Source organism: Carassius auratus, chromosome 18, assembly GCF_003368295.1.
Source record: "Carassius auratus strain Wakin chromosome 18, ASM336829v1, whole genome shotgun sequence".
Taxonomy (NCBI): Eukaryota; Metazoa; Chordata; class Actinopteri; order Cypriniformes; family Cyprinidae; genus Carassius; species Carassius auratus.
The window spans coordinates 22102753-22122276 of NC_039260.1; the positions used below are offsets into that span (position 1 = coordinate 22102753).

The window sequence follows — 19524 nt, forward strand, 5'->3', positions numbered from 1 at the left end:
CCGGCAGCAGTGTTGACAAGGTTAAGCTGCAAAAGTCAAAAAGCTTGTTGTTTTGGAAACAAACAAGTCTTAAGTGGACAGCCTGGGACAGAGATGGCCGTCAGACCCTTTCATTCTTCTCTCTCTCTCTCTCTCTTCTTTCACCCCCCCCAACATTTCCACTGGCGCCGCGCTCAAATCTAGTTTGTTAAGGCAGGGCCAATGTCATAAAGCCTTCACTGTGTGTGTGTTGTTAACGTTTAACTCCTCTGTCAGACACACTTTGGTCACAGTATTGACCCTGTATTGCCTACAGTACAGCTCTGTGTGCATGTGTGTGAGAGATTTATGTGTTTACGCAAGTATAAGAGGGCGAGAGGTGTGTGTTTCTTAGGATAGGGCCTAGAATTTTCCTATTACTTTTCTCCTGCTCTCCTTTGGGCATTTGGAGCTATAAATATAACTCAGCATGCTAAAAATGTGCAACAGTGTACGTTGTGTGTGTGTGTGTGTGTGTGTGTGTCTTCTAGATTTCAAAACTACATGTGTAAGAGTGTGGGCATTAGCATTAGGGGTTTATTCAGAATCCAGTGAGTATGTTTCTGTTTATATTCTGTCTATATTCTTTCACTTATGTGGAGGTAACAGTGTATTAAAAGGCTGTACATTTTGTTTTATTTTGTTAAGGGGATTTATTTTTTTTTTTTTACAAATGTGGACATCACCAAAATAACTTGGAGTATTTGGAGTATTCTCAAATTCTGTGTACAAGTTTGACTACAAAAATGATTCGTTAATTTATTCACCCTCGGGCCATTTCTTGACTTAAGCAGAAAGGTAAAGATTTTTTACTGAAATGGTGGTTCTTTTTGAGAGTAATCAAAATAAACATGTTAAGTTTTTACCAAGTTAACACTTGTGTCTCCTGATGATATATTGAGGTCTTATGAAGTAAAACGATTGGTCTGTGCTAGAAACTGAATATAATTTACAACATTTTTACTTGTAATCCCTAGACTTAGGCAATGGGAAAGTCTGATCAATGGGAACGACTTTTTACCCACCTGGTATTTTGGCTCATTTTGAGTCTAAGTGACTGTCGGACGTCCAAAATTGAGGTTTATTTGAGTAACTTGTAGATCTGTGCTGCTTCAGCCGCGAACTGTTTTAGATGGTTCAGTCCAGTTTGGTGAACTGCTTCAACTCGTTCACCAAAAATAACCAGTTGATAAGAATTAAATTATGTTGAAAATAATGTTACGTTTCTTGCGTACACGTTATTGCATTGCAAATTATGAATCACCAAGGACCAGAGAGCTGCACGGGTCCGATTTTGTAAATCCGCACCCGCCTGTACCCGCAGTGTTAAAAACCGCATCCGACCCGTTTTCCGACAGCAACACTAATTAAAATCCGCACCCAACCCGACCCGCTTAAAATAGAACCGACACCCGACCCGCACTCGAAATCAAATCAGTTAAGCAAATCACATTAGACACACTTTTTCGAATTTTATTGCCAGGTCATACAGAAGTTATTTATGGAAAACTATTTTTAAAAGATATTCGTTTTTTATACATTGTATCTTAATTTTGATCAATGTTTTATCTATCAATTGCCCATATTTTAATAAATAAGAAGCAAATATATAGCAGACAATGAAATAACCTTAGTGTAATTGACAGAATTACTAAAAAATATTTTGCCTCCTAAAATTTAAATATTTTTTTGTATCACGCATGCATGCATGTCTATTTCCCTCATATTAAATATAAAACACATGTGGACTAATATTTTTCCAAAGTCTGGACTCCTTTATTAATGAAGTAGGCTATATAAACAGACGTTTCAATATACTGGTATTAAATGCATTTTCTGAGAATTTATATTTCACTTTTTTACTGCAAATGTCGAAATACGTGCTCTTTGGTCCATCAGTCACTGATCACATTAGAATAAAATATCTCATAATAAAATACAAAACTGACTAATTTATGAATGTATATGCATAGTTCTCATCAGTCGGAAATACAGATAAACGCTTTCATTTGTTGTATTTTTGATCCTGAAAGAAAACAGAACAACAAAAGAGCAAATCGTACCATTTATTAATCCTTCACAGCTGCGCGTGGCGAGAGGTGGATCTGCGCCAGAGCGCGCATGTAAATGAGCTGCACAAAGTCAAAAAAACAACAACCCTGGATAGCCTAGATTAGGCCAATATTCACAAATGTGTTAGCTATGGAATTAAATATCTGATATTCCGATTGTCAAATACATGCAAGTGGAAGTGTATTGTTGTTTAAACACCTTTATAACGATCGCGTTATGCGCAATATAATTTTATGACACAAATTTTTAAATAGGCTTAAATCAAACATTTTAATTCAGATTCTGTATATATATATACAGCTGGCTGATCTTAACTGATCTTGATGTCAGCCTCAGCCATCTTTATAAACAAGGACATCCCCCAAATGATTTTTTGAGCAGTCAAACATAGCTCACTTTTGTCCTTATGAAAACTAACCATGGTATTTGTAGCAAAACTGTGGTTATACCGATGATAATAATTACCCAAAAAAAAAAAAAAAAAACCTGGTCACTACATTATTACTAAAATAAAACCATGGTTAATTTTCATAAGGGTGGGTACAGATTTGTCCCATGTCCATTCTGGCTTTATATGTTGGTGGTCTTCTAATGACATCAGCATCCTTCTCTTTTGTGAGCATCAAACATGTGCTTCAAATTCCCCTGAAAAAATCAATCATCTCAGACATTCATTTTGCTTCTTTCAAACATAAACTTGAATCTCTGGAAAGTTTCTCTAGCTGACGTCATTTTCATGTTCTCATTTGAGCTCCCATTTTGAGCTCTTGTTTTCTCAGATTAGACTCTTTCCGATTTGTTCTGGACTGTGTAAATGGGATCAAAGTGCCAAGCGGTAATAGCTGAGTTTTGAGAAGAAAGGTTGAAAAAAAGATGTTATCTGTTTCTCTCTGTCTGATTTCTCCCACATCTCCTTCTCTCTCTCATCTCTTTCTCTTTCACAAGCACAGTTCATTGGTCTAAAAGGTGTGTGATTGTGTTCTCTAAGTTATTCAGAAGCTCTGATGTGATTGCTGCTTTAGAGACTCCATGGTTTAACACACACCAAATTTGACAAATGTAACAAACATTTTTAACAAGAACTTTAGGCTGTTCATATCAAATGGCCCATTTATTTTCATTTTAAACACTCTTGGACAGTTGAGTACTAGATGTTTTACAAATAAAACCTTGGTTACGAGGGTTTGAAATTAACACCTGCCAAATTTGGGTAAAAGTCAGCTGTGGTGGGTTATGCTGTCAAATCACTAGACAATTTGGTGGGTTAATTTTCGTAAGTTATGTTCACTTATTAATTTCTTAGGGATGTTGCAAGCCAAATCTGTGCAGATTTAACGCAAATGTGAGATATCATTATAGATTAAATACAGCCTAGTTTCGCAGCATTTGTGCATATCTAGCTTACTTTAACATACCCGTGACCTGTCACCAATGGTGCGTTGAAGTAACAGCGAAGAGTCGAAAAACGCCTTAAGACTGTGATGTGACACATTATAGTCGGTGATGCAGTCTCCACTGGATGCGGCATGACAAATAGCTGGTGTTTTTCGTTTTTGTTTTTTTTTGGCTAGTAGAAGTCATGGTAACTTAAAACTTAAAACTTAAAAATTTAGTAGCCAAATTGTCTGTGAGTGGACGTTGATTTCAACACAGACAAGATGTATAATCATCACCTTCGCTGGCACCAGCCATTAAAAAAATCATATTGGTCAACCTCTGATGCTAATGATTGTAGTTAGCTCAGTCGACCTGACCTGTCCACGCTAGATGATGTGCACAAAGGCTGCTGCGATTACATTATCATGAGAGAATTTCCTCCGGGGGTTAATGAGTGATGAGCACTGTGTGTCTTTTAGTTAATGACTAATTGGTGTCCAGCAGGTTTTGTGTGAGATAACTCCTCTGAAATGTCAATTCAAAGATAAATTGTATACCCCCCCCATTTTAGGATGCTCATGATCTATTTTACAGTTTTTAGGTGCAAAGGTGACTATCAGTACCCCATTTACAGGTCTATTCTTCTAATAAATATAAACACTGACTGAATTTGGGGCAGGGCATAAATGTAGTTCTTTAAAGAAAAGAACAACAAACGGACACATTTCATTTCATTTATTTATTTTAGGACAGTGCACATTAATCAACATTACTGTAAATGTGCCAGTGTTAGCCAGCAGGCAAATTTTCAACTGTAGTCCATTGGCAAGATGTTATACTAGGCACAAGATAACTGAAAAATAACATATTAAGGCACACAACAATTGATATACAACAATAAAACATAATGCCATAGCACTGGCTACATTAAAACATAAAATCATAAAACATATAACCATACAGCTGTTTGGAATTTATAACTTGTCGTGCATAATTTATGCTACAAACATATATACAGGGATTTACAACTGTACAGAACACCTTAGCAACCACGCAACAATGCATAAATAAACACTCAAAATACCTTAGCAACAATACAATGAGTAATAAACAAACACTTAAAACACCTTAGAAACATCACAACAACATAAATATCTCAGAACACTTTGGCAACCACGTAGCATTGCATAAATTGTCCCATATAAGTTTATTAATTATTTTTGTTCTATGAAAATAGGGAAATCAATGCCACAGCTAGACGACAACCATAACACAGCAGAGGAACAAAGTCATTGGAATCACTTTCAGAAGGGTTTTTTTGTTTTGCCAACTGATGAATGATAAAAACATTGACAGCCAATCAGATTCAACAGCTTTAAAGAACTTGAGCATTTAAAGGGACAGAAGACAGAGCTGCAGTATGTGTTTGTAATGAACAGAATGTTGTGTGAACACTAAATTGTAGGACTGAAGTAGCTTTAAAGGGATATGTTGACCAAAAATCACCCTCAGGCTATCCAAGATGTAGTGGACTCTTTTCTTTTCTTCCACTTGAGTAGAAGAGTAAAGAAGACTTTTAGCTGAAGCTATGGTCCTGGTGATTCAAGTCAATGGCTACCACCAGTGTGACAGTCAAAGTAGCATACAGGCAACACAAAATGAATACACATAGCTTCTGATGATATATTGACGTCTTCGGTCTTTACTTGGATGGCCTGAGGATGAGTAAACAATAGCAAAATGTATTTTTGGGTGAACTATCACTTTAAGAGCCACAACACCATGGCGCTGCTGAGTTTTGCACAGGTAAACACCACCCACAAGGTTTTCAGAAAATGTAGAAATCGAACTATTTTTGCATATCCGTTTGGTGCCGCTGTGGCACAGAAATGACACACCTCGAGAAAAAGAGAAGGGGAAAGAGTCTGTTATTTGAGACTGAGAGAACGAAAGGGCGCAAATAACTTTATAGAGGAAGCAGAGGGTGTTTGTGAACGGCAGCAAGTGGAAACCAAAGTTTCCTGTTGAAGAGACGGAGAGTGTGATGGAGGGACAGAGGTGTGCTGCTGAGGGGGTGGGAGAGGGACTGATAATGTCTCTTTTGTTTTTGAGGTCAATAGCTTGAATGTCTCTGGCATGGAAATATGTGTGGGACCCTGGAACCCGTTACCGACACGCTTTATGACTGACTGGAAGTGTTTTTGTGCACGTGAATGTGTACCCACTGTTTATGACTGAAAAATTTGGATTTATACAAATTTATACTACAAGCTCTGAGGCCTGCAAGATTAATCAAAATCGAACTGAAATTGCTATATGAGTTGAAGTCGCAAGAGCTGGGATTTAATTCAATAAATATATGCACTGTGTGTGAGTGAAGCGTAACACTGTGTTCTGATTGTAATGCAAAATAAAATAATTAGGTTGTTATTTTACAAATTTTTTTTGTAATTTTATTGTATTTTATTTAATGCGATTTTGGCCAAATTGCCCAGCACTTAACACAACAAATACTATAAAATACTATTATACAGAATATACTGGAAAAAATTAAGTTACCATGTATAGATTATTATTATTACTATGTACTGTTGTCACAGTATTTTGGCAAAATTCTTCAGCCCTAAACAAAATAAATCTAGATTGGTTTTCATTCACAATTTTTATCAGAAAAATCACAATTTGATTTATTTTCCCAATTTGTGCAGCCCTGCTAGCTTATAGAAAATGGAAAGTACTGCCTTTTTTTATAATTTGCATGAACGCCAGTGTCATTGGGTGTGTGTATGTGTGTGTGTGTGTGTGTGTTAATGTCTTTTGTGCAACAGGTGTCCTGTTCGGACCTGTATGCATGACATGTACCACACAGTCTACATGACAAACCTGCAATGACAGCATGGGAACTCACTCAACATGCGCACACACACACACACACACACACACACACACACATGCAGGAGAGCTCTGCAGGTTATGGACAGAGGCATGTGGCTTCTGGGATAGTGTGTAGTTCCTCTTTCATTCACATGAGAGAAATCCAATCCATTGCACTTTTCAGTCTTGGCAGCTGTGCTGAGGTTTGTGTGTGTGTGTGTGTTAATTCTGGATCTATGGTAACACTTGGAATGTGATCAGTTGCTGTCCATTGTCTTCAAGAGCCCCTGAAGTGGTTTGATGAATGAATTTTTTCTGCCTTGTCTTGAGTTTTGGGCTGCATGATTCATCAAAATCCCGAAAAAATCACATAATGGCTTAGTGTGCTTATCAGATTGCAAAGGCTGCAATTCAATTAAAGAATGTGCTGCATGTTTCACAGTGAAGCGTAGTACAATGTTTATTTACACGTGAGCAAGTTATGCTCCACTGTAGCGTCTCAGAGTGTTTCAGTACTCCTCTGCATCTGCTCAAAGTTTGGGTTACTAACATGCATTTAGGAATGCAACATGCACCCATATTTGTAGTGAGAAACTCTTGTCAACAAAAGGGAAGCTGGAAGGGCTTCCTGCAGTTATCTGTCAAGATAAAGTTTGATTTAATTATTAAAATATAAAGTAAATGTAAAATATATTATTATTATTGTTAATATTATTAATGTTATTATTATTATATTTAATAATAAAAAATAATATTACTAAATGAAAACTAACAAATTGTTAGTAATAGTAGTAGTAATTATAATATTAAATGCTTAAAATGAATAATATTAATAATTATTATAATTATAAAATAATATTAAAATAAAATACTAATTTATTTATTTATATATATATATATATATATAATATTATTATTATTGTTATTATAATTATTATTTATTTTTTTATTATTGTTTTTTTTTTTTAAGTCATATTGATGGATAATCACAAATTTAATTGTGTATCCCTACAAAAAAGCACATCAAACCTTCTTTTCTTTTAATAGAAATCATAATTTTATATCAAAAAATAAATAAATAAATATCACAATTAAAAGTTGGTGGCATATCAAAGGTCTTGTCTCTCTTTTTTATAGGGTGGGATTTTCTCTTTGTAGACTAGAAAGCATTTGTTTGGACAAAAATGGACACGCCTCTGAGTGCAAGATGAGTCATCAGTCCACTGTCAGAAGTGAAAGACTAAATGTTAAATGGGTCAGTGCTAAAGGTTAATTTAGTCAGATGAGACCAGAGCCCTTTAGGATCTTTAGGAAATATTTAAATGTGTATATATTAATAGTAGATTTAAAAAATATGTAAATAGCTCTTATTCATTTCCAAACATTGATTTGTTTATTGCTATATGAACAAGACGAGGAATTAAAAATAAGAACAGTTTGATGACAAATAAGAGCGTTTGGATATTATTACTTAAGGTGGGGAGTTTTTGTGGTTTCTGATCGCTGTGGGTGGAGCAAATTAAACAGGAAACTCACTTCTGGGCATCAGAGTGTCCAAACATTATTTGCAGCCTCCTTCTTAAAGGGACAGTTACACTTATCCAAAAGTCTCTCTCTCTCTCTTTCAAAGGCTGTCATTTCTCTCTTGTAATTATGCTAAAATGTCTCATTATTTGAATGTTTTTGTGTAATAATGGGTCGTAATGGAATGAAAGCATAATTAAATCTCTGTGGTGTGTGTTACAGATCAGTGCGCATGCAGTGAGGAGACGTCGGAATGCACTTGCTTGTTGGACCTTCATCCCAGTGAGGTGCGTAAAAATCCATAGCAAACCAGCAGCATCCCCTGCGAACCGGCCTTCAGTGTCCTGAGACGGTGTTTGTTCTGAACACGTACAAGGCCATTAACATTTATAACAAGAATTTTGATGCAGTCTCTCCACTATAGTAAGACTTTAGTGCTGGAAGTTCCTCAGAGTCCGTGACCGTGTTAATATCTAGCTCTTCTACACAATTCAACAGGGCTAGTGAAATTATCAACAGTGATTTAATTGAGAGTATTAATATGAAAAATAATTATAATAATTAATATAGTAGAATATTTGCATTGATGCAAAAAAAATCTGCAAGAAAATCTGTCTATTAACACGTTTTAAAATAAAGACCATTTATATTCATATTTGCAGTTCTATATTCAGGGTTTATGATATTTATATAAATTATATAATTTATACATTTACAGAATATATTGAGAATTATAACTTTATTTCCATTCTTGCATTAAGATTTAGCGATATAGTCAGACTTAATATTATATATTCATGTATAACTTGAAAACCAGTTTGTGATTTTATGGCTATAATAAATGATCATTTTGAGTTGTATCATCTCTCTTATGAGGTAAGAGAGGTATTGTTGGCAATGACCTTTGAATCCTGTTTAAGCATTAAGTGTGAACAGACCTGTTGTGATGATCTTTAGTGAAACATACACTTTCCTTGGATGTGATTGGTGGAGGGTCAGAACAAAATCATATACATTACTGTAAGTGATTTTATATGATGGTATTTGTGTATATCACAATATAGTGATATGGGATGACATTCAACAACAACATTTTTTTAAATAAATTTATTATTAGTAGTATTTTTAAATATTAAACAGCCATGTGGGAATACATATTTTTGTATAACACAGCAAACTTTAAGTTTTGAAAGTTAATCATTTTCACCAAGAAATTGAAATTTTTTGAGTTAAAATCAAAATACTAGTATGACTAATATTATAAAATAGATACTTGATAAGTTTAACGCTATAATCATAATACATCCATTGTAAAATAGGCAGTATATACACAACTGCACATGAGTTAAACAATGTTTTTTAATATTAACTGTTATACCTCCCAGTCCTACTGTGTGAGTCTGATATGAAGTGAGTAAAACTGAATCTATATCATTACTAGAAATGTGCAAGACCAACTCTCACAGTCTTTCGTGTCTCTTTCTTTCTCTTTTCAGCTGTCTACTGACAGACAGACACAACATATTGCTGCAACCCAACCCCCTCAGTTTCCTCTCCATCACCAGCCAATCAAATGCACTCTGAAAATAAACTATCCAATCATGGCAAGCAAGTGACAAGCGGGGCCCAATCACAGCTCCCCAATGTAAACCAAGCGCAGCAGCAAGGACCTGCTGGCAACCAAGGGTCAAAGGGCAGTGGGTCTGGGAACCATGGAGTCAAATCCAACCAGATTTCTCCTGGCAACCCTGGACTGAAGAGCCACAACCAATCAGGTGGTGGAGTTGGCGGGATAATGAAGACCAAGGCAAAGAGGGAAAGGAGCGTCTCCACGGACACGGGAGACCAAAGGGAGTCACTCACCCCTGTTTTGGAGCCAGATGCCAAAGGTAGGCGTAATGACCATGGTCCGTAAAGTCCGTAGACGGACTGTCTGATGATTTAAACACAAAATAGCATGAGCTTTCTCAAAACATCAGATCCAATCTGCCTGACTAGCTTTACAGATGTCTCATATTAGCAATGCATTCGGACTTCTTGATTACGCACTACTTTTAGATTACTTTTGACCTAACTTGTGAGAAAATATTTCATTCATTGTTCTCAACATTTCCCAAACTGGGAAAGACCTGCAGGGGTTCGTGAGGTGATGAAAACTAATAATTAATTCAATCATAAAAATATCTAATTAAACTAATTGTGTGGCCTCTCCATTTTCTTAGTAATTACAGGTGACTAGTGGCTGGTGTGTGCAGTTCCATAAAACTACAAGACTTTCTGAAAGTAAATAAGCAGTAATAGTATTTTAGGAAGGAAGATTTAAGAGAAAAAATAGAAGTATTAGAGCAAATCAATAATTTATTGATAATTTACTGCCATTGTGTAAATAATATGAGAGCATGTAGTGTATAAAAAGTAAGTTTGGTCCAAAGCTGCATTTACTTGATAAAAAAAATCAAAATTAGTGAAAAATTTGATATTGTGAAATATTATCACAGTGTAAAATAACTTTTCTATTTTAATACATTTTAAAATGTAAAGTAATCCTGTGATGACACAGCTGAATTTTCATCATCATTTCTCCAATCTTCAGTGTCACATGATCTGAAATTGTTGTAATATACTATTTGCTGCTCAATTACTCATGCACAATGATTTATAATGGTTCTTTTTATTATCGATGGTGAAAACTTTTGTAACTATACATTTTTATTTTTTTTTAAATATATTTTATATTATTGTGACCCATTTAATGTGTCCTAAAATAAATAAAATAATTTATTGAATAAAAGAAGAAGAAGAAAAATCTGACCTCACATTTTTAATCCTAGTGTGTCATGATATCCACAGACATATTAGGCAGCACAACACAGATAATAATACTAAGGGCCAGTTTTACGCGAAAGTGCAATTCCAGAACAGCACCAGTGGGTGTGGAAATTTCTGCGGCTGATTTACTGACAATGCACAAATTAAAGAACACAGACACAACATCTCATTTCCAGAATGACCAAAGAAAGACCAAGATTAAAAAAAATTGTTATTTTGGCATTCCAAATAAATTAATATGCATTGAAAAAAAATCCTCTTCCTTCTAGCACGCTCTCTGTTCTTTGTGAGGCCTCCTCCTAGCAACAATAAAAATCCAGCCATTTCAATCTCAAAACAGTTTTTGGAAAATTGGCAAATTGGAAAGATTTCTGAAGGATCATGTGACAATGAAGACTAAAAAATTCAGCTTTGAATCACAGGATGAAATAGATTTTTAAAATATTCAAATCGAAAACAGCTAATTAAATTGTACTAGTATTTCACATTATTACTGTTTTTTACGGTACCTTTTAATAAATAAATGCAGCCTTGGTGAGCAGAAGAGACTTGTTTTAAAAACACAAAAAAATTGTTTAGGTAGTGTATATTGAAGGTAGTGTAGGCAATTACGGAGAGGCTAGCAATAGCATGCTAGCTTTGAAAGCAAGATCCTGCCCTCCTTGCAAATCACTTTGCGAGGCCATGCCTCCTCCAAAACACACAAACACACCTAGGCAGACCAGAGACTTACCTGTGACATCTTGAGAGATGGCGTTGGGTTGAATGCAGCACTGTCAGATTACCTCATGTAAAACATTACAGTACACAGCACATAGTATAGCAATAATAACGCTTTTCGTTTTCCCTCGGTCTGCAGTGGAACGCACTGATGACAAATAATGTCTACGCAAGCAGGGTGCGCGGAGGTATGCAAATACATATGTTGACTGGCAGGTAGGAAAGCCAATCATAGTCCTTGGACCAAAGAATTTGATTGGACAACCGTTTTCTGGTCCTATGCCATCCAAGGAATATATAAATACATATTATAGGGCTGCACGATAAATTGCATGCAATATTCAATGTGCATCTTGTCAGTAAAAAGCCGGTTCTGTAATCAGCGTGTAGTAAATGCTTTTCCATGTGAATTCTGTGCAGGTGATGGAGATTTAGCAGTGATTACGGAACCGGCTTTACTGACAAGATGCACATTAAATATCGAATGAGGTTTATTGTGAATCTATAACATATAAGCACATTTAGACCACTGAATTGATTCCTGTTAGGATGCAAAGAGACTATCATCCAGCATAAGAAAAAATGTCACCCAAATGAATGTCATTTTTAGTTACTTTTCCCACTTTAGCTTGCTCGCAAATTTCAATTTCTTGATATTGATATTGACATCAGATATTAGTTTGTGACTCTCTGATTTTGATTCTGATATCATCCGTATTATGCTTATTATTTTAACCGAATTCCTTTTTTTATTTTTTATTTTTTGCTCATGCTTGGGATGAAAAATAGCTTGCCTTTTCCTGTCTGAGTGGACAGAATATGCGGTAATGTGGACCAGACTTTATGGCAATAATTAAAACTCAGCATATGAGAGACTTGCATAACACACACACACACACACACATGATACTCAATATGTAGTGCACAACCAAACTCGCTTCACTCATCTATCACTGTATCTCTCGATCAACAATCTAAAAAAGGCAAAAAATCTGGAATTCCCCTTTCAACTGGAAACAGAGTAAAGATGAAACTGGCTGTTTTCAGCAAACCCAAAATGCCCTGACCTTTCTGAGCATTTTCTGTGTGTGTGTATGCATGCTAATATGTGTGTATCAGATGTTATGCTCCTAGAACAGCACCAAATGCGCAAAATGCTTGTGTTTTCCTGTTGGTTGTCCTGTTGTGTGTGTCACTCACTAATTGAGCGGGGGTTGAGAGAGACTCTGCGCTCAGACAGGAAGTAGAATAGAGCGGGGTGGAGAGACTGAGGGGGAGGGAGACTCTATTAGCAACAAGTTCCTGAATGTCAACAGGTCCCTTACTGTGCACACACACACACACACACACACACACACACACACACACACACAAGTTCCCTTATGTGGTTTTGTGATTCTGACAAAAACATGTCCGTGTAACGTTTCACACCAACGCCAAAGGAAAAAACAACTATAAAATTATTATATTTTGCAGGAAGAGATTTTTTTTCCCCCTAAGGCAGTTAAGTAGAGTTTTCACTCAAATTACCTTATTGTAATTTTTTTTTCCCCCATCATTAATATTGATCATTACGTTTTCATTAATTAATAATAATTATTAATCATTTAATTAATTTCTTATTGTTCCATGTGTCCTATTAAAAGTAAAAACAAATCTTTTTAATTTATCTAATTTATTAAATTTCATTATTTTGGAATGTCGTATTGCACATTTTTATTAAATAATATATATTTTTTTAATTTTTACTTTTCTTTTAAAATTTGTATTATTAACAAAAAAAAAAGTGAATAATACAAATTTGAAAAGAATGTAAGTGAACAAACTTTTTATCAGTAGGTCTATGCTATTATATTTAATTGTTGCAAAAATTTAATTATTTAATGGTTAAAAAATTAAAATGTATAATACGACGGTCCGAAATAATGAAATGAAATGTAATAAATTAGATAAATGAAAAAGATTTGCCAGGATCATCATGGAAGGAGGCCTTCACCAAAATGAAAATGCGCTCATCATTGAAGAGCTGTTCACACCTTAACTTTTTTTATTTATTTTTTTTGGTGCATGTCAGCGGTTGCTATACAGATCGGATGCTAGTCTGCGTTTCTAGTCCTGGTTGCCTTAGTAACAGTTATGAATGCCACTACAGATAAGATGCTGTTCAGTGTCAGTCCATGTTAACCAGGTTTTATGCCACTGAAAATGAACATTCTGTAAGGAGAGTTAGATATAAAATGCAGCAATGCAAAATGTATCATATCAAAGATGTAAGAATGAACTTGTGATGTCACTGACAGCGCGGTAGTATTTGAATGTGTGCAAGTGAATGACTAAATTACAATAATGGCAGCTGTACATGGTGAGAACATGCTTAATTGTCATACTAATGCATATTATCTATGCAAAATATACCTTCTTATACTTTCTTTTGATTTGGGTTGAAATCTGAACAAAGCATGTTGCTGACAAGACTCGAGATTCAGCCAAACTGCTGCTGTCCAATATAAAAAGCAATAACAGGTCTTCTCTTCCTGGATTGCGGAGGCGTGTTTTTCTTTTCACAGTGTGTGTGCCATTTCTTTTTGTTTGGTTCATTGTGCAGTTCTTATTTTATTTCCATTTTGCTCCGTGCTTTGTGCATGTGATGTGTGTATTAGAGCGAGAGATCAGGGGAAATAACGGGGCAATAGAGTGATTTAGAGAAACTGAGTCATCTGGGCTTCCTGTAATAGCACTGAAACTCTTTTGTGTGTGCATACACACTCTCACTCTTTCACACCTGGCTGAAAGTTAGAAGGTGGGATAATTATAGTTCAAAATAGAATAGAATCATTTTTTTAGGAACTATTTGAAAAAATTATATTAAAAAACATTTTAAAATATAATTTTATTTTTATTTTTTATTTTTAGTTCAAATATGTAGCTTCCTTAAGGCAAGATACATTTACCTGAGATGCAAAATGAAGAACAAAACAAGAACAAATATCTTCTAACGGGATCTTTCCCTTTGAATAGTAACTTTTTCTGAATTTTTAAAAAAATAGTTTAAATTAGTGCTGTCCAACGATTACATACAGTATATATTTAGAAAATATTTACATATATGCACTTATATATTTATATTCTTATATTTGATGGTATGTATATGTATATATATATATATATATATGTATGTATATGTATGTGTATGTGTGTATATATATGTATATGTGTGTGTGTAATATCTATCTATCTATCTATCTATCTATCTATCTATCTATCTATCTATCTATCTATCTATCTATCTATCTATCTATCTATCTATCTATCTATCTATCTATCTATCTATCTATATATATATATCTTTTTATATGCATGCATGTGCTTGCATTTATATATATGTAATAAATATACATCATATACACATATGTAATGTAAACAAAAACTTTTATTTTGGATGCGATTAATCGCGATTAATCGTTTGACAGCACTAGTTGAAATTTTAAGTATTACTATTCATTGTAGTACACACAAATATTTTAGCATGTTAATTCAAAGGAAAAATACTTCTAAAAATAAATATTTTTTTCACAATTGTAATGATCAACTTTGTTAGTTACATTTTGTTTTTTACAAATATTTTTTCAATGTAAAAGTTATTAAATATAAAATTATCAGAACAAATTTTCCTAATAATATGGAGGAACGATTAATTCTACTTTTAGTTTTGGTTAAAAATAATGGTGGAAAGGATCAGAAACAGGGAAGTGAGAACTTTATTTACTTAAGCTCTTCTTCAGGGAACAGTTTCTTTTGTTTTGTCTTTCTCTCTCTCTCTCTCTCTCTCTCTCTCTCTCTCTTTCTCTGCATATATTGTTCCCTCGATAGAAAAGCAAACAGAAAGGCATTCAAATGAAATGCAAGTCACCCATCCACTTCAGACCACTCGACTGCCACACCTGGAAAGAGCCAATGATTAAAGAGAAAGTAGACCAGAGAGAGAGCTGACTCACTCATTTACGTAAACTGATGTCTGCTGGGAACAAAAGAGGATGCAGAAAAGGTCAGCTCTTTATCTCTGCCCGCCGCCAACACGGCGTGCGCAGGCCGAGGACACAACAACCGAACGCTGTGCTCTCTCTCCCTCTCTTGTTTTCTACCTCACTGTGTCTGGTATTCAAGGTTAGGGGATGTTTCAAGGCTTTGGAGGCCTTGTGTGTCCTCTCATTCCGTTTAAATGCCAAAACATTTCTGGAGTTTGTGAGATTGCAATGCGTTTTAAATTAGCTTTTTGAGACCAGTTGTGTGCGTTGGCTTATATCAGTGTGGATCGAAACCATACTGTCTTATATAAATGTGTGTAATTGATTCTAAATATGTTTACATTGCTGCATCTTTGTGTTTTTTATAATGGTGTCCAGTAGAGGGAGTGATGCGCAGCAAGCGCCGGTGTGTTCTGGAGAGAAAGCAGCCATACAGTGGTGATGAATGGTGCTCAGGGGCCGAAACTGAGGAAGAGGATGAGAAACCCCTTTCTGCCTCTCACCGTGAGTTCACATACAAACACACACACACACACACACACACACACACACATAAGGTACAACCTGCCAGTCTGAACCTTTACATAAATACTGTCTTGTAAACCTTAATGAATGTTTCTTCCTGTAGACTGTTTACACAAACGTCTGGTAGACGCCGCTGTTGTAAAAACACACACGGCTGTTGATTCGGTGTAAAAAAGAAAAAAATATATACATGCATGCATACATACATACTTTTACCCACCTGATTTAAAAAATATAATATTAACACTATACTTTGTGTTATATTATACTGGCATTACATAAAAAAATAAAAAAATAAATAAATAAAATAAAAAAAACTGGCTCATGGCTGTTTTTTATACAGCAGCTGATGGAGTGATGACAAATTGGACATCTTTCTCTCTTCTGACCGACATAATCTATTTTTTTGGTAACACTTTATTTTAAGGACCAATTCTCACTATTAACATGTATGCATATTATTAGGGTATTGGCGTTTTATAAAGTAAGCAAATATTAATATATTGCCATACACTGCCTTATTCTGCATGACCATTTTTTAGATCCCTTAATCCAACCTTAACACATACCTAACTAACTATTAATTAGCAGCAAATTAATAAAGCGGAATCAAATGGAAAGAAAAAAAATAATTTAGTTGTAATGGCACAAAAAAAAATTATTATGAAAGGGGACCATCTTGCACACCCATTGGGGCAAAATCACTCCCTAAACCAGAGACATCTTACCCCAATTTATAAAAACACACAAACAAATAATTAAATACATTACTAGACAAAAAGTTCATCAAGGCAAACTTTGTCGTCAAAGGAAAGCGTGAACAGAAAATGAGTTTTATTAGCTTAAAGTTTGAATGTTGACGGATCGACAAGCCAACACAACTACTTTTCTAAATGCACACCAATTAGACCTTGGCCAACCATCAGATATTAAAGCAGTCATTCGTCTTCCGCTGCAACACTTCACACCTATACACTCCTAGATTGCTTTAGTGTCACCTTCAAAGCTTCACATTCTCTGTGTGTTTGTGTCTGAGTCTGGTTGTGCATCTGTCGGTTGCTGACCACAATCCCGGAGTGTATGCATGCACACGCTGCACTACCTGCTATTCTGTGCTCGACAGAATCTGTGAAAGAAACATGTGAAAACTAGGTTGCATAGCAAACAAAAAACAGATATAAACACAAACAGCCCTACTAATGGTTATGAACTGAAATGCTGCTTCCATGTCAATCCATATAAAAGAAATAAAGGTATACGTATAAAATGTAGCAGTGCATAATGCATCTGGGATTCAACGCTTGCTGAGTTTATCTATGCTGACAGCACTTCAATTTCATTGAATCTCGTATGTATCAAGTGTATGAAACTACCACCGCATTACAATAAAGAGAATTAAGGTGGTGTGAACATGATCAGTTGTCATAAAAATGTGTATCATTTGAAACGAATTATAATTCTGGGTTTCTGTCTTTTGATTTTGGGGTGAAATATGACTAGGACACGTTCCTGACAGGTCACATGAGATTCCCCCAAACAGCTTCTCAGCACAGAAGAGGCATACTGTATGAAGACTTGTTTGCATAGGCCAAAAAGAGAAAGAAAAATAGAAATGTGTCTTAAAGGGATAGTCCAACCAAAAAGAAGGTTTTGTCTTCATTTAAAGACACTCATGTCTACCCAAACCCTGTATTGACTTTATTTTGTGGAACACGAGAAGTTTCTCTGATTGTCAGCCTTTGGCACAATTAACCTTCGCTGTTTAATATAAAAAGGGATGCAATGAAAATGAATGGTAACTAGCTGTAAATAATGCCTAAACCTCCTTGTGCGGGGTGGTTTGGAGAACTATCAGGAGAAAATGATGAAAGAATTGAATGGGTCAAAAATCATTTCAAAACTTCAGCTCATGTCTGACAATTGACATACAGTTATTGATAAAACAGTAGAAAACTTGGGGCAACAGTCAGCTGTATTGCACTTCTGTTTATGATATTTTTCTATCCCAGCGAGTTCACTATTACTAAACTAGTGTGGGTTTAGTATGGTTCCTAAGGCATTAACTACAACTTAGAGTGACATTTGTATATGCAAAAGCAGTTGAAATATTATACTTTTAAAACTGTATTGTAGGCAATTGAATGTGAACTTGCCACTTAATAGTAATAGAGGTATGACATTGAGCTTTTAAAGCTATTGTCCTCTTGTGAAGTAAGTTCAGCCTTCCTTATCTGTGTATAGACACGTGACTGAAGGTGTGTCATGAAACATTACCTGCATAAGCACAACACAACACCCCTAAAAAACTCTGTATTGTCCTTTAAGGAAAATGTCCCGTTCTGTAACCTTGACTTTGCCTGAGTCATACCAGAATTTTAAAGACATTAAGATTAATCAAAGTTAAAAAAAAAAATCATTTTGTGTGACATTCATTAGACAGAAACATGGCCTGTTTGTTTTTCATTTTTTACAGATCTTCAGTGTTTCATATCTGCCCACATAAATTTATGACGTAAATGCTCAGCCATCAGACATACATAATAGAACCAAAGGTCTGGGAAGTTTTCTGTGGGATTTAGCTCCTCCTTGTGGTTTTCTGGAAATGTTTATTGTGGTAAACAAACATTTAGGTCATTGGATTGATATTTCATTATAATTATAATATTCTGACAGTTTTTAATATTTATGATTAATAGTAAATAATTATAATAAATAATATTTCAGATGTATTTGATAAATGAAAAGAAAAATAGTACTTTACCTTCTCTTAAAATAATGGTTGGGCATACATGTTCACAAGTGTATCACTGTTTCCAGTGTTTGTAATGTAAAATGTTATTTTGTCCCCCCCCCCCCACAAAAAAAAAAATTGACACATGATAACAAGTGACCCATCTAAAATGTATAAAAACTGTGATAACTTTTCCGCCATTACAAATATTTTTTTAGCACTCGTTCACATTTTTATTTCTTCTCACAGGTGAGCATGTGATCTGTCCTAGTCAGGGCCACTCTGGTTCATCTGCCACAGGCCATGTTAGTGATCCAGGAGGTCCAGCACTAAGTGGACCTGGTATTCGCACAGATCTACATCCTCGTCCCCCTCAGCAAGTAGTGTATGTCTTCACCACCAGCCTAGCCAACAGGTCAGTATGATTGCTTTGCTCTGTGTTAATAGTCTCTGCAGCTTGACAATCTGTTTTGAACAAATGGGATATTTACCATACGTTGCCATGTCTAAGCCGGAAATTTCTGTGAAAGCCACAACAAAGGAGATCATTTATATGCACGTATCATCTAAGCAGCCAGTTTTCCACCACAATCTTTTAACCGGTGTAGGAGTGTGCTTTTACAAGCCATTGTCATGTGACTGAATAGAAAACTATTAAAATCATAGGAAACTGTTTTTCCCCCTAATTTCTTTGTTGTTAAGTAGATTTAACGACCCTTTTTTTTTTTTTGTTCTGCAGTGCTGCAGAAGCAGTGATGCATGGCCACACAGACTCCATCCTCTTGTATCACCAGCAGAATGTCCCTCGTACCAAGCTGGATCAGGTCT

General features: G+C 35.2%; 1 protein-coding gene across 3 annotated transcripts in view; it reads left to right on the forward strand.

Moving 5' to 3' along the window:
- Positions 1-19524, forward strand: part of bcl9l (bcl9 like) — a 41867-nt gene that overhangs the window by 17395 nt on the left and 4948 nt on the right. For 2 of the 3 annotated variants that reach the window (XM_026288057.1, XM_026288056.1), the window contains exons 2-6: positions 8089-8153; positions 9363-9755; positions 15819-15944; positions 18946-19111; positions 19436-19520. In XM_026288057.1, the coding sequence (XP_026143842.1) occupies positions 9440-9755; positions 15819-15944; positions 18946-19111; positions 19436-19520 (693 nt within the window). In that variant the 5' untranslated portion in view covers positions 8089-8153; positions 9363-9439. The remainder of the gene's footprint in view (positions 1-8088; positions 8154-9362; positions 9756-15818; positions 15945-18945; positions 19112-19435; positions 19521-19524) is intronic. The other variant, XM_026288058.1, reaches the window with a different exon arrangement.